At 33.1% G+C, this 22,680-nt stretch overlaps 2 protein-coding genes across 2 annotated transcripts; both read left to right on the top strand.

The window, feature by feature from the left end:
- Nucleotides 1-2,466: 2,466 nt before the first annotated feature.
- LOC106752603 lies at nt 2,467-3,087 on the top strand. The gene has a single exon (XM_014634314.1). It carries the CDS (start codon nt 2,467-2,469, stop codon nt 3,085-3,087), a length of 621 nt encoding a protein of 206 aa, XP_014489800.1.
- A 6,044-nt stretch (nt 3,088-9,131) lies between these two features.
- Nucleotides 9,132-12,968, top strand: LOC106752656 (D-3-phosphoglycerate dehydrogenase 2, chloroplastic). The gene is made up of 5 exons (XM_014634384.2): nt 9,132-9,971; nt 10,847-11,223; nt 11,572-11,682; nt 11,794-11,889; nt 11,994-12,968. The coding sequence occupies exons 1-5, from the start codon at nt 9,347-9,349 to the stop codon at nt 12,663-12,665; spliced, it is 1,881 nt and encodes a 626-aa protein (XP_014489870.1). The 5' UTR covers nt 9,132-9,346; the 3' UTR covers nt 12,666-12,968.
- The last annotated feature ends 9,712 nt before the right edge of the window (nt 12,969-22,680 follow it).

The raw sequence follows: 22,680 nt of genomic DNA, 5'->3' as shown, positions 1-22,680 counted from the left end.
TGGCCGTGAGCGTGGACGACGCCATATGGGTTTGCTGGATGGCGGTGACGGTTAGGCAATAGCGACAAGACGTTGATTCCACATAACTCTGCCACATGATTAAAAGTTGTGCAGTCAACAAGCCAACACACAAAAATTTTAACGTTGTCCATTGAATTTAATGGCAAGGTCATAATTGACTCAATTTTACATAAAAAGGGACATTATTGAGCTCTTTGAAAATACGAGAACCTAATTGACATGAATCTGCAAAAAAGGGACCTTCGAAATGATTAAACCTTATTTATATTTATAAAACTTTATAAATAAAAAATTGTACTAATTTAAATTTATGATGGTTATATACAATTTCACACATCTTGACAATGTTCTGAGTTGGATTGACTTCAAATAACTAGTTTTAGTCTCATAATTTGTATTTTCTAAATAAAAGTTGTAATGCTAGGTCGGAAAAGAGAAAATAGAAGTAAAAATAACAGTATTTATAGCTAAATGGGGTGTTAAGGGGGAATAAATCTCAACTCTTTAAACCAACACAATCAAACTATTCAAAGGTTGTGATCTTTCGTTTCAATGGACACATGAATTCAGAAAAATCAAGTGTCCCATTCTTATTGGTTCAACTTTAGTGTTATAATTTTTCACAACTTGTATTACTAACGATCTTCTCATGATATACTCATTCTATTTTTGGAGAGATGCTCCCTACACCTCACCTCTTTCTCCCTCCACCTCCAATTTTACATATTTGTCCTTCATTTAATAAAGTCAAACACAATTAATGATTACTTAATGATATCCTAACCACTACCAATTTTCCTAACTACCAACAACCCAAATATATGTCTGAGAGTATAAACCCTAACCTACATGCACCCCCTTCGTGGTTCCCATCACTCACAGTAGCATTTTGTTCACTTCATTTTACTAGCATTTCCTTCACTTCACTTTTACTGTTTGATTGTTTTGAGTTGAGAGGTTATACATTGGTGATTCTGATCCGTGGTGGTGACCCATGGTGGTGGTGATCCTTGGTGTGGTGTTGTGGACATTGGAGGAGGAGGAAGAAGAGAGAGCTCGTCCAGGTTACTTTAAGATTTCAAATAAACACAGTTAACCGTAGTTGGAACTGCGGTTTAGGATGCCGCCATTCGAACGACGTTTCTACATAGCCACCCATCGATTTGCGGTTGTCCCCAACCAGACTTTGTCTTGCGATTTTGAGGGGTTGCACTTCCAAGTGCGTTTGTACTATGCACGTTAATTTTGTTTTAATATTTTGTATTATATGTATTATGTTGTATGATTTATTATTTAATGTGTTATTTATGGATTATGATATGTTAGATGTATTAGTTATAAGTCAGGTTGGTAGTTTTAGTTATGAAGTTCCCAGTAGTGAAAATGTTACTGGCCATTATAATCTTCAATGCATATGTTGTGCTCTAGTTAGGTCCCTCAATTCTTCTCAACGCATGTCTAAGAGAATTAATACATAATAAACAGTCTCGTACCTGGTATAAGTTTGGCCTAAACTTAGGGTTCTTGAGACTGCGTCCATGGAAGGTGTAAAAGAAAACAAGAATAGATATGAATGACAATTGAAGCTTATGTAGAATGCTATTGGTGGACTATAATGCTTACTTTTGGTTAAAATAAGAAGTAAATAAAGAAAGAGAGAAAGAAAAAACAATGGTGAAGGGATTGATGATTCTAGATTATGAGAGTGTAGAAGAAAATAATATATGGTGATTCGGTAAATGAGATGGGGTAGTGTTGTGGTGGGAAAAAGTGGAGCGCAGGATCTGAAGAAAGGAATGTAGGTCAATGGGAACGAGTAAAATTGCTGACAATATTATCTATTTAATGTAATTTCTAAACAACTTGTTTCGGACATAGATATATTTCTAGTTATCTAATTTAAGACATTATTAATATATTTCATAATTTACATTTTAATCTTTAAATGGGTATTATTTGTTTTATTTTTTTTTTTACAAAATCAGAATCTGCAAAGTTCGAAAAGTTATGCGTATGAAAATTACAACACTTGGTACAATTCTTAATTTTACATATACTCATTCCAAGTTTGGTTGCTAAAGGTGTTCTTGATCCTGCTATTGGAAAGGTTCTAGAAAGGAAAATGATAGCTTGGGTTTAGAGTCAAGAAATGTAGAGGTTATGATCGGTTAAAATGAGAGTGAGATAATCAAAGATTGGTGAAGATGGGAAAGGAGGTTGGTGGAGAAAGAAAAATCCTTTATCTCCTTACGGGAGCATAATAACTATTTCTAGTTCTATAAATACTTGTCACTAACAATAAGAAAATAACATTGAATGTTTTTAGCTTAAATAACTTCTCTGTAGTTTGATTTTAATTTTAAAAGTTTTTCTTAATTTTTTATTTGTTATTTGTTAAATTTTAAAATTTTAATTTTTAATGTAGGTTGTATTTAACTATATAAGATGGATAATTATCCATTTCTGGATTCTCAAATCAATTATGATTTTATGTCGGAATTTTCTTCTTTTTTAAATGAAGTCGGTGAGGGTGATTACACAGATAAGTTTTTCACTGAACAAATATTTCCATCACATGTCGATTTGATTGAATGGGTTCGAAAGATTGCATTCAAGCTTGTATTTGTTGTCGTGATTATAAGATCTGACATAGCAATTGGTGAAGCTGGAAGAAAGACATTCATTGTGTTATGTTATGAAAGGAGTGAGAAGTATAGGAAGTATAAGACAAATATTCAGCGTAGTGTATCTGGCACACGAAAATGTGAGTGTTTGTTTAGGTTGAGGGGTAAACCTAAAGGACACGGTTGGGTGTTAAAGGTTATGTGCGGCTATCACAACCATGAATTAACAGAGACTTTGGTTGGTCATCCTTTCGCAGGGAGGTTAAATGCTGCTGAACAGTCAATTCTTGTTGACATGACTAAGAGTCAAGTTAAGTTCTCAAATATTCTTTTGACTCTTAAAGAACATAATGAAAATGACGTGACGACTATAAAACAAATGTATAACGTGAGATACACTAACAAACGATCTTTGAGAGGGTCGAGAACCGAAATGCAGTAGTTGATGATGTTGTTAGATAGAGACAAATATATCCAGAGAAGTAGATGTTTGGATGATTCTGACGTAGTAAGTGACCTATTTTGGACACATCCCGATTCAGTGCACCTGGTTAATTCATTTAATATTGTGTTCTTAATGGATACGACATACAAGACAAACAAATATCGTCTTCCATTGCTTGAGATCAAGCAACCCCAACCCAGATCAAGCAGTGGTGGCGTCCTTCGTATCCTCGTTCCCTAACCCATCCAACATCCCCAATCCAGATCAAGCAACCCCAACCCAAATCAATCCGAACCAGTAAGCGTACCAAACAATTATCATGCATTATATACACGAGCAGCGCAAAGAAAAATAACAACAACTAACCTGGACACAATGCTTGAAGAAAACAATTGCTATGCTACAGCTCACTACCACAACAACACCACACAACCAAACAACAATACCACAAAGCAACCACCAAACTAGAAACCAAAGAGGATTGCTAGAAGAGAGGAGAAACAAAGGTGGGGTGTATAAGGTCAGATATGAAATTCGACACCAAGAATAAGAAGGGGAGGAAAAAGGGTGTAGGATTTTGAAATGTGAAATGTAAAATGCGGAGAGTGGAGAAAAAGGTATAAGGTTTGCTTTATTTTATGAATGGATGGGTAAATGGATGGTTCACCTTTTTTAAAAAATCAAAATATTCTTTTTAACAGGATTAAAGTTGGAAATATTAAAATAATAGGAGGTGCAGGGTGAAGAAAGTAAGGTGTAGGGAGTAGGGATGACAGAAAAATCCGTACCTGCGGGTAAAATCCGCTACGGGTATTTAGTTCCCGCGGGTAGCAGGTATTTTAAAACCCGCTTGTTAACGGGTCGGGTTCGGATATCACCCTATCCGTACCCGCGGGTACCCGTTACCCGTTTGAGAGGTGAAATTACACTTTTTACTATTAATTTGTATTAATTTGAATTTAAGTTTTAACTTTTATTTACTTATCCATTGACTTTTCTTGGATATATGTTAGTTCATATTATTTGCATTGTTTTTTACAATTTAATTTGAATTTTTTATTTAAAAACTTATAAAATAAATTTTTTTAAATATTTGCGGGTTGAAAACGGGTATCCAACGGGTATCCACGGGTTTTTTTAAAGCGGGTATCCAGCGGGTAGCGGAGCGGGTAACGGATACAATTTTACCCAGCGAATCGGGTTGGGGATAGGCACTATCCGTGTCCGACCCGACCCGTTACCATCCCTAGTAGGAAGAACCCTCTATTTTGTGTTATTTCTTATATTATATATTACACATTCATTTTAACATTCTCTTTTTATGGTATTCTTCCTTTTCTGTTGTACCTTTAAAACTCAACGCATATATGGTACAATCAAAGTTGAGTTTAGCAAGTAATTTACAATTACACATAATTCGCAAACCTTTATTTATTTAAGTGATTTTGCTAGTTTTCCATTCTATGCGTCACTTTCCTCGTTGATTTTTTTTTCCAAATTTTAAATAAATGATTTAAAATATTTATACTTTAAAAGTCATGGCTTTAAAAAGAGCTTAAAAAGACATGGCAGAACATTTTCTCCCATTTTTACTTTGACCTGCTCCCCAAGACTCTTTATTTTCAAAGTGTGTCTCCAAAGTTCAAATTTCTTATTAATTTCCCCTTTGATTCCTTTGTTAAGATAATATATCATCACAAAAAGCCACGCAATTAAAAAACTCATTAAATTTTTATAATTACGTCAAAGCTAGATTAAAATGTCACCTTGTTATAATATTGTCCCTATGCATAAATTTGTAGCCACTAGTGCAAAAACGTTGTTTAACGTCACTCATTAGACGTCTGTTTCGTGAAAAACCGACGTCTATTACTGCACGGTGGCATTATCGTAAATATATTGGAAAACTAGACGTTAGTTTCACTGTTAGACGGCATCTATGACATCATAGACGTCGCACCTACCAACTATTCGACGTCCAATTGCCTGAGGTATGTGATAAGACAGTCAATTCGACGTCGGCTAGAAAAAGGCACCGACGTTCAAGTCACTGACAGGAATTCAAACGTCAACCGGTTCAGCTTTAGACGTCGCATAGACGTCGGATCCCCTGAAAACCCGACGTCGACTGGGCTACAATTAATGTTGTTCACCTAATTCCCAGGCGCTTAGACGTCAGATAGTCAAACGGCGACGTCTAAGGCCTGTCTAGAAGGTGGGAAGACAAAAATTCTTCAATTTAGACGTCGATTGGGAGGGGCACCGACGTGAACTACCCTGACAAAAAATCAAACGTCAATCTTTTCAGCTTCTTTGACGTAGAATAGACATCGAATCCCCTGAAACATCGACGCCTATAGACGTCGGTTTCTGGAGCAACTGACGCCCCATTTCATTTTAAATAGACCGCAGACTCTTATCGCCATTCAGTTTCTGATCGTGTCTTCATCTCTTCTCCTTTTTCTTTGCTTCTCCTCTTCTTTTACTCGCTTGCGCACCTCTACTTTTTATCTCTTGCGGCATTGCATTGTGGTTTCTCATAACGTCGTTGTCTTCGTCCTCTCCTTTTTCTCTCTTGCATCCCAGGTGCGTGGTTTTTTTTTATACTTTACCGTTTAAACTTTTTTTAGTTTTTTATCGATTATCTTGTCGTTCAACTGATTAAAATTTGACTTTCTTTGTGTTGTGTTTTAGTGCAGTTTTGATCCTTTCTTTGGGTAACATAGTGTAACATTCTCCCTTTGTTGGTTTCCTCACAAGAAGAGTGACGACCTTTTAAGTTTTCTATGGCTTCTCGACCCAAAATGGAACTTGGGTCTTTGTCTAGTTCTCGTGTCACCGTAATTTTTTTCTTTTGTGGTTGAATAATGGGAAGTAGTAGTCATGGACCCAGGTTCGATTTTGGGTTGAAATGTCATAGAAGATTCAAAAGACGCAAGCTTTTTTTGTGGGGAAACTAGCGAGAGGAGAGTGTTGCACTATGCTATCGAAAGTCTGGATCAAAACTGCACTAAAACACAACGCCTTTGTTAGACGTCGGTTAGTGCATGGTCCGACGTCTATAAGGAACATAGACGTCGGTTAGTGTCATTTACAACTTCTATATATTCATGTTGACGTCGGTTTAAGCATAGGTGGACGTCTATATAGAGTAATTAGACGTCAGTGTGAGTATAAGCAGACGTCTATATAGACGTCGGTCGATATCGTTAACTGACGTCTATATAGACGTCGGTTCGGAGAAATTGCAACGTCCCGTAGACTTCACCCGTATAGACGTCGGTTGTGAAAGTGACGTTAAAAACCCAAATTAACCGACGTTAAATAGTGTTTCTGCACTAGTGAGCTGTGATAGAGTATAAATATTTACAGTGAAATATAAACAATACCCGGTTATCTAAATTAGATACGAAATAATAACAATAATATTAAATTATTAAAATAAAATTTTGTTTTAAATTTCATTTAGAGTTTCTTTATTATTACTTGACATGAAAATAAGACCATATGTGTCTTTTTTGTATCAATTTTTTTATTTATTTCATTTTATAAAAAAATATTTAATGAATATTTAAGTGAATATAAGTATATTTCGTGTACAAATATATTTAACAGTCAAAAAACGAAAATAAAATACAAATTTCACTGTAGGTTAAAACTCACATTTCTTCTTCCAAAAAATTAATTAAATTTACATTTTAGGATTTTTATAAGAATAGCATACGATTAAGTTATAGATTAAGTATTCTTTTGTCTAGCTTCACTGTATTATGATAACTTTTTTAATTTTATCCTATTATTTTCTATCAATTTAGTTTACTTTTCTTAAAATATAAATAAATAATTTATTGTATTAAATTGATAATAATGATATTAGAACAATGGCACGAGATATTATAAATAATTCAATCATTTAATAACTTAAAGTTTAACTTGTTGATAAGAATAAAATACGACGTTAAAAACGAGATCAAAGTGAAACAATTCATAATAGATAAATAAAATTAGAAAAATATCATCATAAAAAAAATTATTTAACCTAAATTATAAATAGTTGCTATATATGATGAACTCAAAGTTGCGAAAAAAGGAAATATTAAATTGTGGTTTTAGCACAGCAAATGGGACAGTGAGTGGTGCTACGATTCGAGAACGAGAACACTTTGTTTGGACTATAAGTAGTGTGAGAGTAATGAAAAACCTAACTTTTCGTTACACGACAAAACAACGTTCGTATACAATTATTGTCATTTATTATGTTTTTACAAATATTTTTAAAATGGATAATAATATTTTGACAATATTTTTTGACAACTTTTTTTACAATATAATCATTTATGGATTTATTTAAATTTGTATTTAAAAATATTTAAAACAGACTAATCACAAACTGTTACGTATGCGTTATCAAAAAGTTGGTAGAAAATATTGTTAAAATTTTTTTTCCTTCTTTTAAAATAGGACCTTTCACTCATTCACTATGTCAATCTTGTTATATCATTATACCGTTTCAAAGTTTAATAGGTTAATTCTAATTTTAAATCACTTTCGCTTCGTTTTTTCCGATATATGTTTCTTCATTTTTCATCAATCTTTTACTACATTTTTTTCTCTTTCTTTCGCTTTCGGATTATTTTACGTAATTCTCAATAATTTTTTTTCATTTTTTTATATGTCTGAATGCTACGTTATGTAATATAAATATGCTACATGCTGTATACACGATGGAAAAGATAAGAAGAGGAGAAAAAAATATTACGATAACCATCTACCATTTTTTTTTCCGCGTCCAATTTTAAATTTTTCATGAAAGCTACCAGGGGTTGCTTTCATGTGATGTGGATAATAGATCGGCTTCACAAAATTCAACCTGCTATAAAGAGGTGAAAAAAAACGATACATAAATTGTAAACAACGTAAAAATCTCACCGACAAATCATAATGGAGAACGCCAAAAAAACATAAACAACTGTACGAAGAACATGATCTGTTGGAATTATGTTCCACTTCAACTAAATGACTTTGTAACAAAGTATTTAGCAAAATCGTAGTCATTAATTGTTCATTATAGATGTATAAATATAAAGAAAATGTTGATAGTTACAAACAAAGTCTCACATTAGATAAAATAAGATATAGACATGAATTTATATATATAAAAAATAGTAAGAAATTTTTTAAAACGATACCAAAAACAAATTCGTGAGAACTTAATTTAAAACGAACAATATTTTATCAGCGTGTATTCAACCTCCTTGCACATGTAACATGTGATAATGATTTGGGTTGGAGGAAACTATTGGTACATGGAGAAGCTGGATTATTGTCTTTTACAAGTTGGGAAAAAACAGTACTGGGGAAGAAAAAAATCGAGTATGAAAGAGAGTTTGGCAAGGTTCGTAAATTCTATAAGGAATATGTTGGTTGTAATAAAAAAATGCAATGAAGACAAATGATTCGTGTTTCACTGGACCTAATTTTGTTTGCGCCCACACTAATGAACCTCTCCACCAATGATTTGTTTAGCCACTACAATTAAAAAATACTTGATAAGGCATCAAGTGAATAATGTACATGATAATCATGTTGACTAATGTGAGAGAGAAAAGGTGTGTTTTTCAAATCAATGACAGAGCTAATAAATGTATTATGCATTATGGATCTATCTGCACTCCAAAGATACATTCTTTGTTTTTTGGGTTAATTTAGTAAGTTCTTTAATGGAAGAATTAAGCAGTTTAGAACTTTTATTTTACACTGTTCACCCACTCAATCAAAGATGCTTTTTTTCTTTGGTTGTTTTTACTATTATAGTAAAGTCTAACGAAGATAACTTTTTTCATTTATATAGAAGAAATGTTCTGATACAATCATTTTTCATTTACTATTTAATTTGAGGAAATGAAAATAGACATTTTCTTTATGATTGGTGATGGATTTCTTCTCACTCACCTACCCCAAGTATTTTTATTTATTTTTTTGTGAAAAAATAAATCTCTAAATTGCTTTAAGATCCAGAGTGAGAAAAATCCACCACCAAACCCTTTGCATAAGAAATATCTCCCGTTTGCGCACACTCCTCCTTCTTTCTTGGTTTTATATATAGGCAACAAAAATGAATGCCTCTCCCTCACCATGATTCATGATTTTATAAAGACCCATTAACGCTTTTGTAGGATTGGAACAGAGATCAAAGAAACAGAAAAAAGTAGAAAAAAGAAAAAGAAAAAAAAAAAAAGAAAAAGAAGAAGAATCAATGGCATCCTCTGCCTGCACCAAACCCATCTTCCCCTCATCCTTCTCCCTTTCTTCTTCCTCTTCTTCAGAATCAAAGTCAAAACTTTCTCACGTGTCGTTCGTCAACACCATACCCATCTACCGAAAACTCTCCCATGCTAGCTCCTCCAAACGCTCTTTGGCGGTCAACAGTGTTTTGAAAACAGTTGACCCGACAGCAACCTCGGTGGGGAGCTCGAAGTCCGAGGATGTTGGGTTCTTGGGTGAAAAGCCGACGATCTTGGTCTCCGAGAAACTTGGAGAGGCGGGGCTCAAGGTGTTACGCAGTGTGGGCCATGTGGAATGCGCGTACGAGCTCTCGCAGGAGGAGCTCTGCACCAAGATCTCGTGCTGCGATGCTTTGATTGTGAGGAGCGGAACCAAGGTGACGAGGGAAGTTTTTGAGGCTGGAAAAGGGAGGTTGAAGGTGGTGGGAAGAGCCGGTGTGGGCATTGACAACGTGGATCTGCAAGCTGCCACTGAGTTTGGCTGCCTCGTCGTGAACGCGCCCACGGCCAACACTATTGCTGCCGCCGAGCACGGCATCGCTCTTCTCGCCGCCATGGCCCGCAACATTGCCCAGGCTGACGCCTCCACCAAAGCTGGTAATTTTCTTCTTTCCTCTTCCATCATCAACCTCTGTTCCGAGATCTCATTTTTCACATTATAATCTCTTTTTCCTTCTTTCTTGTCGCCTCTGTTAGATCATCTCATCTCAACCTTATCAGATCACTCATATACACATGTTTAGACTTGATATATTCATTAACTACACTATCAAAATAGTGTATGTAAGTGAAGCTGTAATCGGATCTATATGTTATAGCACACCATAATTCATCAGATAATTTGCATATATCCAGTCTTCACATGATTCATTGTTCTGGAGATTTTATATTGATTGGTAATTCGGTCAAAAGTGTATACGTATGGCTGGTATCTGTTTATACCATATGTAACAGTTAATGATTACATTTTCAATAACTTTTTATGAAATGTAAATTTAATCGATTTAGTTCAATTTCATTTTTATGTTAATTAAATTATACATGCAGAATTTCTTACAGTTTTTAAATTATGTATGTAATATTTAAAACTGTTTAATTCAGTATAAATATCTGTTGGACTAATGAGGATAGATAGACATGGATGTTTCAACTTTGAACATGGTCGTTTATTTGACACACAGTAAGAGTAAAATGATTATAAAAAGGTAATTTTTTTGTATTTTTCCATAAAAAGAAGAAAATAAAAAGAAATAAAGGACTGTGAGTGTAAAAATTGTGTGTGTCTAAGTTGTTCAACTTTTGAAGTGGTAAATCATGCCTGACGTGATGGTTGAGACATGAAATGATGTGAGACCGTTGTATCTGCTTATATACATACCTGTGTACTCTATCTGTTTATGGAAAAAAAAAAAAAAAACAACGTTTTATTTTATGGATAGCCATGGAGAGTGATTTTGTGGAGAATTTTGCAGGAAAATGGCAGAGAAGCAAGTACGTGGGAGTTTCAATGGTTGGAAAGACATTAGCAGTGATGGGTTTTGGAAAAGTTGGATCTGAAGTGGCGAGGCGTGCAAAAGGGTTGGGCATGCACGTGATTGCCCATGACCCTTATGCTCCGGCTGATAGAGCCCGTGCTATTGGTGTGGAACTTGTGTCCTTTGATCAGGCTATCGCCACTGCAGATTTCATCTCCCTCCACATGCCACTCACTGCAACCACTAACAAGATCTTCAATGACGACACTTTTGCCAAGATGAAGAAGGGAGTTCGCATCGTCAACGTTGCTAGAGGAGGAGTTATTGACGAAGATGCATTAGTAAGAGCCCTTGACAATGGAATCGTTGCACAGGTCAACCTCTTTGCTGCAACCTTTTTTTCTTTCCACTTTTGCTCTTTTCTTCTTTATTCAACAGTAAAAGATAGAAACAAATGCTTAGGTACTGTGTTTTATTTTCTCCAATCAAAATTGAAAACTAACCTTGGTAATTTGCGGAAAGAGATTATACACACTTCTGATAAGAAACTGTAATTCTGATTAATCAAAGATAAGGACAAATAACAACTAATAACTTTATTGTTCTAAAGGATTATTATGCATACAAGTTTTGTACTTTTTCAATTTTCAATGTGTCTCTCCAATGTTGTCGCATAATGGTGCCTAAAGTTACAAACTTTGTCAAAATTGCATGTGGAGCAGGCAGCTCTTGATGTCTTCACGGAGGAACCCCCTTCCAAAGACAGCAAGTTAGTGCAGCACGAGAATGTCACTGTTACCCCTCATCTTGGAGCTAGCACCAAAGAGGCACAGGTTTGTTTTTCCTTCACAGTATTGCTATCTATTTTTCAATAAATCCAGCATATATTAAGCTCTGTTGTGTAGCATATATACATCATCTCCTGACCCATTATACTTCACCAGGAGGGTGTTGCTATTGAAATAGCAGAGGCTGTGTTAGGAGCATTGAAAGGGGAACTCTCAGCAACTGCTGTCAATGCTCCAATGGTTGCTCCTGAGGTAAGCATTCTGAATGTGATCTTCTTGTTGTTCCTTTCCTAAACTGCAATTGCAATCAATCAAACAAAACAAAACAAAACATGGTTGGTTCTTGTGATGGTCAGGTGTTGTCAGAATTGGCCCCATATGTGGTGCTAGCTGAGAAGCTGGGGAGACTTGCTGTGCAGTTGGTGTCTGGAGGAAGTGGGATAAAATCTGTGAAGGTTGTTTATCGATCAGCCAGAGGCCCAGATGACTTGGACACTAGACTTCTGCGAGCCATGGTTACAAAGGGCATCATTGAGCCAATATCAAACACCATTGTGAACCTTGTGAATGCAGATTTCATAGCAAAGCAGAAAGGGCTTCGCATAAGTGAGGAAAGAGTGGTTGTTGATTCATCTCCTGAGCTGCCTGTTGATTCGATCCAGGTACAGATCTCAAGTGTGAACTCCAAATTTGCTAGTGCAATATCAGAGGGTGGTCATATCAGCATAGATGGAAAAGTGAAGTTTGGTGAACCTCACCTGACATGTGTGGGGTCTTTCGATGTGGATGTGAGCTTACAAGGGAATCTGATCCTGTGCCGACAGGTGGATCAGCCCGGCATGATTGGTCGTGTCGGAAACATTCTTGGTGAGCAAAATGTGAATGTGAGCTTTATGAGTGTGGGAAGGACATCTCGCAGGAAGCAGGCTATCATGGCTATTGGTGTTGATGAAGAACCAAACAAGCAGGCTCTTGACAACATTGGAGCTGTGCCTGCCATTGAAGAGTTTGTTTTTCTCAAGCTGTAGTAGTTACTAATGATGATATATACATAAATAATGAGTACGTATGGATTTTGATCAAAAGTAAAATAGCTACTCCTCCTGGTTAAAAAGAAGAAGAAATGTTTCTTTTTTTAACAATTCTCTAGTTTGCTGCTCTTTGAGTGCACTTGCACTTCATCTAGATCTGTTTTTACTTATTGGTGGACTAATCATGGATGTAATATATGCTGTTTTGTATTTGGATTGGATGATTTTGAGAATAAAACTAGTTGTTTGCAGCTAGTCAGTAGTCTGTGGACCACTCAGGTTTGCTTTTTTCTTTTTCTAGAGTTTTTCTATTGCAGTATCATTGTTTCAGCAACTGCTCTAGGGAATCTCACCAATAATGTAATGTACCACCTTGAACTTGCTCAAGTTGCAAGCAATAGGAGCAATCCATTTGCTTCGGTCTAAAGTTCCTATAAAACCTATCATTAAAGATAAAGTTCAAAAGAGGTATCTTTCTCCCCAGTTATTACAATGAAATGCTTCATTCTATTATAAGAAAAAAAAATTTTAACAGTATTTTTTTAACAACTTTTTTATAACTTTTATGATTGGTTTGTTTTAAATAATTTTTTAAACGTAAATTCAAATAAACTAATAAAGCGATGACACGTGTTATCGAAAAAGCTGTTATTATCAAAATATCATCATCCTTGTGTATTTTTGTGTAGAACCGTTGGTTTACTAAATTTGTCTTTTGTCGAGGTTGTTGTAGGGTGTTTGGATTTTTTTTTATGTGAATATCTAAACATGCAAACGAAGAAAAGTAAAAACGAATGTTTGACCAGATTTATTTCTTATTAGAAATCAAACCCATAAATGGTTATTCATAAGCGGAGAATTTGATAAGCTTAAATATATTCCTCGAAATGAGTTGTTCTTGCATCACCATCTTTTGTCTTCAAATCTAGATAATAAAATAATAGCAGCAATTGGTATGTTGTCATAAACCATGTGCATGATGTCATGATTATTTTAATTTCACACTATATATATATATATATATATATATATATATATATATATATGTATGTATGTTTGTTATTAGTTTTAGATTATCTTTGTTGGGTATCAACATATTTTAGGTATCAAAATATAATGTAAAACTCGTGTTTTCATCCCAAGTTTAAATATTTATAAAAACAAAAAAATATTACAACTATAACAATTTAAAGAAAATTTTAAAAGGTCAATAATTTACTATTTATTATAAATAAATAAAAGAGTATATTACGAACAAATTATTATAAAAAGTTGTGAAATAAATTTTTTATTTATATTTATAAATATACTATATTAATAAATAATAAGATAAAATATTATATTATATTTAATATAATAAAGCAAATTTATATAACAATAAAAAAAAGGCAAACACATGCTAATGAATTTAAATATTCAATCTATTTTATATTTTTGTACACTAGATCGCAAACCACTATACATGACATGACCCACTATCCATTCCTATATACTAGTGTAATTTACTTTCAAACTTACAATATTTCAAACTATAATTAATAAGTGTGGTAAATTTTATTTTCAGTTTTTTCTTTAATGAAATCATTATTAAGTATGTACCTATTATTTTCAATTTTGTAAATTACTTACATTATCATTAATCACTTTTATATCTGAAGTCATCTTTATTTTTATTAGAGTTAAATTAAAATTATGATTATAGTTTATTATATTAAAGTGATTTTTTTACTATAATTAATAAGTGATAAATTATATTTTCAGTTTTTCCTTTCAATGAAATTATTATTAAATGCATACCTATTATTTTCAATTTTATAAATTAGTTACATTATCATTAATCATCTTTATATCTAAATTTACTTTTATTTTATTAGTTATATTAAAATTATGATTACAATTTATTATATTAGTTGATTACTTCTTCTCTTTTTTGTTGAAAAATTTCATTTACATTGTAGTTTCATCCTCCAAACCAAATAATTTAATTTGGTACCAAGGTAGTTCTGGTTGATAAAATTTTGTTACCAAAACTAAAGCCTCACTACATACCACTTTCTGCCATTTCAAGTGAAGGTTTTGATACAAACTATTCAAGTTATTGACGTTTTCCTACTTATTAATTATTTGTTGGAATATAGTTTTCAAATTGAATGTACCCTATTTGGAAAATATGTTGACGAGTTTAATGCATTTTTTACTTCTAGAGAAGTGTGAAATGTTATTTTAAGTATCCAGTTTTCCAAGGTGTTTTTCTTTATATAACTCTAGTTTATATAAATCCAATTTATAAATGTTTTATATGTTAATATGTTAAAGTCGGTCACTAAGATTCAGTCTTTTGCATATATAGAGAAAGTATATGTCCATAATTATATGAATTGTAATTAATAGGGTTGATTGAGAAAGGCTAATGAATTGAAGAAAAAAATAACAACAAACTTCAATTCCTCTTTGATAATTTTGATTGTCTTTTTTTTTTTTTTAGGTTTTTTTATTTTTATTTTGTTTTTGTTAAAAATTATATAAAATGTTTTAGTGTCATAAGAAATTTAGAATAGACATGATTCGTACTTGAGGAGGTTCATCTCCACATAGCGGAGAGAGTTCCTCACATGATGAGAGGTGTGGAGACTTACTGCTTTTGCTTGCAGAAGACGTGGAGCAGTTGAGTTTCATGTTCATGTTGAGGATGTAGTTAAGGATCATGCATTTGAGGAGCATGATATTGAGCAAGAGGAGGATCGTGAGGATGTTGCTGAAGATGGATTTCCTAGAAGTCCATTAGACACTTCAGTATTAACACATTACATTCACCATGTTACTTATGCGATATGGAAGAGTCGGGTAAGTGAAAAACTTTAATTTTAATGATTATTGTTTAGTTGAAATAATTTTATATTAAATATTATTGTTTAGGAACGGGAGGAGATCAAGTTGATCTCCCATGGAAAGAAGTTAAATAGATTAGGATCCTGCCACGAGGGCATTAGAGACAGTGTTAATGGTTTGGTCTGATGTCTGGTGGGCATCTCCTATGACTATGTCGATAGGGGTCTACTGCTGGCATTTGTAGAGAGATTTCTTTTTTACACCAACAGTTTCCATCTCCTCATGGGTGAGATGACCGTGACATTAGATGATCTGTTATCATTGTTGCACCTCCCAGTTTTAGGCCAGTTATGTCATCTGGAGAAAGTAGACTTTCAGAAAGTAGACACGCCATTGTGGAGCTTTTAGGCGTGGTGGCGGGAGAGCTGGTGCTAAATTACATGCAACTCACTGTGCAAAAGTCAATTTGAGCTGGGTTTGAGACATCTACATTAAGCATTGTGAGCAACAACAGTGGGAGTACGCTGCCCGGGCATACTTGTTGCATCTAATTGAATGCAATATATTTGTTTATAAGACTGCTACATTCATTCTCGTGTCTTATCTTTTGCTCTTTAGAGACGTACATGCATGTGGCCAATATGTCTAGAGCATTGTTGCACTAGCATATATGTATGAGGAGCTAGGAGATGTTTGCTTAGCTTCAACCAAACAGATGGCAAGTTATTTGACTCTATTACAGGTACAAATTTACTTTACAATTTGATTTGGTTGAATTTTTCCGTGATGGATTATGAAATAATTTGTAATTTTCTATTTTGTAGAGTTGGATATATGAGCACTTCCCTACGTTGGGAAGAAGGCGTCTGTTGTCTTTGTACATGGAAGACAGACTGTGTGCTGTGAAGTGGGAGTCACTGAGGCAGGGTTCCACCCTCTTAGAGGTCAAGGTACACTTGGATGTGCTGACATATGATTCAGTCATCTAGTACCCTTATGAGTCACATTGAGAGACTCGTCTTTTTTATGGCGTTTGTATGTTCCTAGGATGGATCAGGATTGGTGACACGTTGTGCCACATTTGCCTGAGCATCTTTTGAGGCAGTTTGGGTTTCAGCAGTCCATCCCTCGAGACCCACCCATTGTTCCAGATGCGGACATACTGGGCACCGATAATGCCTGGTTGCATTATCATAATCATGTGGTTAAGGGTGTGTTCATCGGTAGATTCCCATTTGATTGTGTTGATGGTTACCTTTCTCGGTTTAGGATGATATCTCATCCTTACATTATTCCTGCTGTCGATGATGACTGACCGAGTCTTGCTCCCAGACTTCGATGTGACATTCCTGATGAAGTGCTACAACGTCGTAGATTGGATTCCTAGTCCGGTGAGCGTGGTATGAAGAGTCCAAGTGAAATTATTTTGTCGCTCACTTGATAAGAATGCAAATGCGGCTGAGTAGGTCAACCTAGTAAATGTCATACCAACAAACTCTAACAACGACAATCGATATTTATTTGTTTTAGAAGTTCAATCCATTAACAAAACAACATTAAATGCATTCAATAACTTGATTGCATCAGGATGTGTCCAAAAGAGGTCACTGACAACCTCATAATCCTCTACACATCTACTCCACTGTATGTATTTGTCGCAATCCAACATCATCATCTACTGTTGCAGCTCAATTCTCGACCCTCACAATGAGCGTTTATATGTATATCTTGCTGTGTAAACTTGATTTATTGTAGTTACATCATGATCATTATGTTGTTTCAGAGTCAACAAAACATTTGCTAGTGTTACTTGGGTTTTAGTCATATCAACAAGTACTGCTTATTCAGTAGGATTTAACTTACCAGCATAAGGATGTCCCACTAAAGTTTTCGCTAAATCGTGGTTGTGGTAGCCACATATCACTTGCAATACCCACCCATCGTCATTACGATATGGCTTGCCCCTTAACTAAAAGGACACTCACATTTTCGGGTCCCATACGTACTAGGTTGGACATCGAGTTTGTATTTTCTGTATTTTCTATATTTTTCACCTCTTTCACATCCTAGCAACACAAACGTCTTCCTTCCAGGTTGGTCAGTAGCTTTATCGAATCTTATAGTCACCACAACAAATCTTAGATCATATGCAATCTCTCTTACCCATTCAATTAAGTTTTCACGAGAGCAAAAAAAATTTCATTTGTTGTGAAATGATTCGTCAAATCTCCCTCAGCAACCTCATTTATAAAAGACGAAAATTCTGATAGAATATTAGAATCTATTTCAGAATCCATCCCATAACAATATTCATCAATTTAAACTAAAATCACACTTATAACAAAATAAAAAACTAATACAATAAATTCAAATTTTATAATTATATTATAAAATCATAAACTAATACAATAAATTATACATTTATAAACTTATTAACAATATAATCAACTTTAAAAAATTACACCAAAATAAAAAATATATAAAACTACAATAAAAAATTATTACAAATTTTAATATCAATTTTTCTATCTACAAATTTATAAAAATTAAATATTTAAAATACATTATTTATATTAACAAAAATTAATAATTATAAAAATTAAGTTAACTCATTTTATTAAATTTTTTGTATAAAAGAAACCTAGTTAAATAATATTATTAAAGCAACATGAAAAAATTAAAAATGAAAAAAATTCATTAAAATTATTTTTTTAACAATTAAATATTATTTAATTAAATTATAAATTGCTAAATTTGATTTTATTCAAAAAACAGTTTTATTGTTATGGAAAAACTGTTTTTGAAGAACATGGAATTAACAAGGAATTCTATACTTATTTTGTTCTAAAATTATATATAAAGAATATATTACTAAGGTAAGATTTTTTTTCTTTCACTAAATATAATTCCAGTACATCTAAAACAAAACGTCGGATAATATATATATATATATATATAATTAAAATCGGATTTTCATATCCGATAGGCAAATGTAATTTTTTTAATCAAAATCATTTTTATTGATTTCAATAAATTCATAAAAAATAATTTACATTAATTAAAAATTATATAATTACATTATATACCTATACAAAATATAATAAAATAATTAAATAAGTAATATAGTCAAATTTTATATCTCCGAAATAGTACAAATCGAATATTGATATTTGTACATTCGGATTTACATACGCTGACATTAACTTCAATTTCATTGAAAAATGTTTTATTAATTTTAATAAATTAATATAGTTAAATTATATTAATTAAAAATTATATAATTACATATATACTTCTACAAAGTCATACATAATTTTAAAAATAATTAAAAAATATCGGATATCCACATTCGATTTTGATAGATTCAGATTTCCATATCCGATGGGTTGATCTCAAGTTTATTTTAATTCAAAAATGGTTTTATTAATTTTAATAAATTTATAAATTAATTTATATTAATTAAAAATTATATAATTACATTATAAACTAATATAAATAAGTAATTCAAACATAATATAATTTAAATATTTCACATAACTAAAAACATTAATCAGATATGAATATTCGAAGCTCCTTATATCTATATCTGATTAGGCTTGCATCGGTTATTAATAGTCGATGTGAATTTTCAGATTATAAAATCAATTAGTTGTCTATTGTGACCATGCAACAAATTAAACAAAAATAATATACTAACATGCAAAAACAACTAATTAAACAAAAATAAAGTACTTACATACAACATATTAACCAAAAATTAAATACTAACCTCTCTCGAACAATATCAATGCAATTAGGAAGAACATCAAGAAAAGCATTCCAATAGCACCACCAGAAAGCAAGTCAAGTTTTCTGGATACACCACTCCAAACTACACTCAAACACTACCAACCCCTCTCAAATATCTTTAATTCTCAATATTACACTCACTCACAAATATAACTATTGATATAAACTAGAAAGAAAAATAGTTAAAGAGAAAAAAAAATGATCGGAGTTCCAACTCAAATGGGGTGCAAGGGTACAAGGGTGTAGTCAATAGAGAAACGTAAGGTGCAGGAATGCATGTTTGGTGATAGGAGAAAGAGTGATGCTCCCTCCACCACCACATCTTCTTCCTACACCTTCCCAAATTTTCTTAAATTCTAAATCTACCTCTTTTTACTTTTTACTTTTACAAATTTTACTTTTTTATTTTATAAAATCCTAATTTCAATTCCCTCTCACTTTCATTTTTCCTTTTATTCTCACCAGCAGCCCTCACACCCCCCTCCACTTCCATTAACATTTTTCATTTGCGTTTTTTTTTTCTGTTGGTGAGTCTGTTCCACTGTCCATTCAACAAAATACTTCCTGTGCATCATCATGCATACATAATGTTTGCATAAATGTCTTTTCATTTTGTATTTTTGAGCAGTGATGCATAATTTTACTAATTTAATAAAAGTGAAGATGACTTTAAGATGAAAAAGAAAATGACAGTCAATTAGAGTAGGAAAACAAACTCAAATTCCTATAAGTGTGAGGTCATATTTTGCATAATTTATTTTCTGCTTCAGAAGTTTGGTGAGTCTGGAATTGAGAAAGATAGAAATGAGAGAGAAAGTTAAGAATCTTTTGATATGTTTGGGAACTTTTATTTGTAAAATTCATGAAAAATATCCATTTTAATGAATAGTAGTAAAATTTATTAATATTATTGCTATTAGTAATAATAATTTTAATATATAGAAAATATAATTGAATAGAAAATTATGATTAAAAAATATAATTTAAATTTATGGTAGAGAATTATAGTAATTTAAATCTTGAAAAAAAATATAGAGAGAAGAAAGAGTTAGGAAGAAAATTTTAGAAGAGTAGAGGTTCTAGAGGGTGTCGCAACCGGGATCACGACGGGACGGCGAACCGAAAAACAAGCGGGTTTCGGAAAATATTTTGGGAGTCGCCATCATAATTTATTTTGGAAAACTATGGAAAAACCCTAAAAAAACATGGTCTATGAAAAAGAGATTTTTAAGTTCGGGAATCGGTTACGCGTAAGGAAGGTGTTAGCACCCTACCGCGCCTGCCCAAAGGCCGTACCTTTAATTAAATGTATAAATTTAATGTGGTTTTCTTTTAAAATATTTAATTTTCCCCAAAAAACAAAAATAAAATAGAATAAAATATTAGGAAACAAAAAATATTTTTTGTTTTACGAACCCGACAAGATTGACCTTGGTCCTACGTATATCCATTAATGGACAATTATGGATCATGTAGTTCTTTATCTAGAAAAAGGTTTGTGAGTTTGTTTACCAATTATTAAAGATTGTTTGACATTTTTCAAAAAAAGTGAAAAGGTTTAGTTTAATAAAATTGAGCTTTTGGTTTTAAATATGGAAAATGATATTTTGACACCAATTTTTTAACACTATTTTGACACTGTATAGGTGTCAAAATGTGATTGGACAATTTCAAATTAAAAAAAAAAAACTTTGGTATTTTTCTTCCAAATATGCCATTCTCTCAGTTTTTCTAATTTAAATCGTCCAACCACGTTTTGACACGTGTGCAGTGTCAAAATAGTGTCAAAAATTGGTGTCAAAATATCATTTTCCTTTAAATATTTTGTGTATTTTTCGTGTTAAAAATATGGTGGAAAAAGAAGAAAAGAAACTGGTCATAGGTCGACGCGCACTTATATTTAAAAAATCATGATTTTAAGAAAACATTGTTTGTGTGTAAAAAAAAAAAAATTTTGAAGAAAACTTTAAAGTATAATAAAAGGAGAAGAATAGGAGTGTAGACATACCTTTTTAGCTTCTAGAATTTCCTTAGTGTTTCCTAAGTGATTGTTGTTCACAAAACCTTTATGTGTGAGAACATATTTTTTCTCTATACTTTCTCCTTCAATCTCTAATATCTCTAAGTGTTTTCCTCTATTTTTTCCCGTCCCTTTTTCCTTCCACAAAGTGTGTACTTATAGGCACATATTGTAATATTAATGTGATCTTGACTTAATGGCGAATTAATTGACAATGGACAAAATAGGGAAAGAAATGGTCTTGATTGCAATCAAATAAATATTCATGACAAAGATTGTAATTATTTTTAGACAAATATAATTCAAATTATTACCATATTAAACTAATATTTCAAAAACATTCTAAAGTGACGTGTCCTGCATTAAGGAAGATTATTTTATTTTATTTTTTTTCCTTTTTTTCTTTACCCACCATTAATTATTATTCTCTTATTATTTAATTTTGATTATTTACTTTCCCGGACGAAATTGGGTGTTGACAGCTGCCCCTCTTTATTTAGGTTTTGCTAGATAACATGAACTTTAGAGTTTTTTGTTTTATCGTAGTAAAAGCTAAATAAAGATAAAGACACTAATTTCGTTCGAGTCCAAAGAGAACGAAAAATATTACCTCGAAGCGTACCTGGTAGAAAGTGTAGCAACCTTGTGGATTTTGCAGCAGAGTGGTGATACCTGTGGAGGGTGTGTCATATCCTATGAACTTCGCTGGAGAGGTGTATGAACCTCGTGGAGGGGGTACCACCCTTGATTTCGCTTAAGAGGTGTACTTCGTTGTGGAGGGGTACCACCTTTGATTTTGCTTAAGAGGTGTACTTCGCTGTGGAGGGGTATCACCTTTGATTTTGCTGAAGAGGTGTACTTCGCTGTGGAGGGGTACCACCTTTGATTTCGCTTAAGAGATGTACTTCACAGTGGAGGGGTATCACCTTTGATTTTGCTTAAGAGGTGTACTTCGCTGTGGAGGGGTATCACCCTTGATTTCGCTTAAGAGGTGTACTTCACTGTGGAGGGGTATCACCTTTGATTTTTCTTAAGAGGTGTACTTCACTGTGGAGGGGTATCACCTTTGATTTTGCTTAAGAGGTGTACTTCGCTGTGGAGGGGTATCACCTTTGATTTTGCTGAAGAGGTGTACTTCGCTGTGGAGGGGTATCACCTTTGATTTTGCTTAAGAGGTGTAATTTGTTGTGGAGGGGTACCACCTTTAATTTTTCCTCAAGAGGTGTACTTCGCTGTGGAGGGGTACCACCTTTAATTTTTCCTCAAGAGGTGTACTTCGCTGTGGAGGGGTATCACCTTTGATTTTGCTTAAGAGGTGTACTTCGCTGTGGAGGGGTATCACCTTTGATTTCACTTAAGAGGTGTACTTCACTG

The sequence above is a fragment of the Vigna radiata genome, unplaced genomic scaffold (genome assembly GCF_000741045.1).
Source record: "Vigna radiata var. radiata cultivar VC1973A unplaced genomic scaffold, Vradiata_ver6 scaffold_153, whole genome shotgun sequence".
Taxonomy (NCBI): Eukaryota; Viridiplantae; Streptophyta; class Magnoliopsida; order Fabales; family Fabaceae; genus Vigna; species Vigna radiata.
This window is presented reverse-complemented; position numbering and strand designations above follow the sequence as displayed.

Excerpts from the sequence above, each read along its gene's own strand:
- LOC106752603 (XM_014634314.1), top strand. The coding sequence starts at position 2,467 with ATGGATAATTATCCATTTCTGGATTCTCAAATCAATTATGATTTTATG.
- LOC106752656 (XM_014634384.2), top strand. The coding sequence starts at position 9,347 with ATGGCATCCTCTGCCTGCACCAAACCCATCTTCCCCTCATCCTTCTCC. Across the intron at positions 9,972-10,846 it reads TGACGCCTCCACCAAAGCTG|GAAAATGGCAGAGAAGCAAG; the intron begins GTAATTTTCTTC and ends AGAATTTTGCAG. Across the intron at positions 11,224-11,571 it reads ACAATGGAATCGTTGCACAG|GCAGCTCTTGATGTCTTCAC; the intron begins GTCAACCTCTTT and ends CATGTGGAGCAG.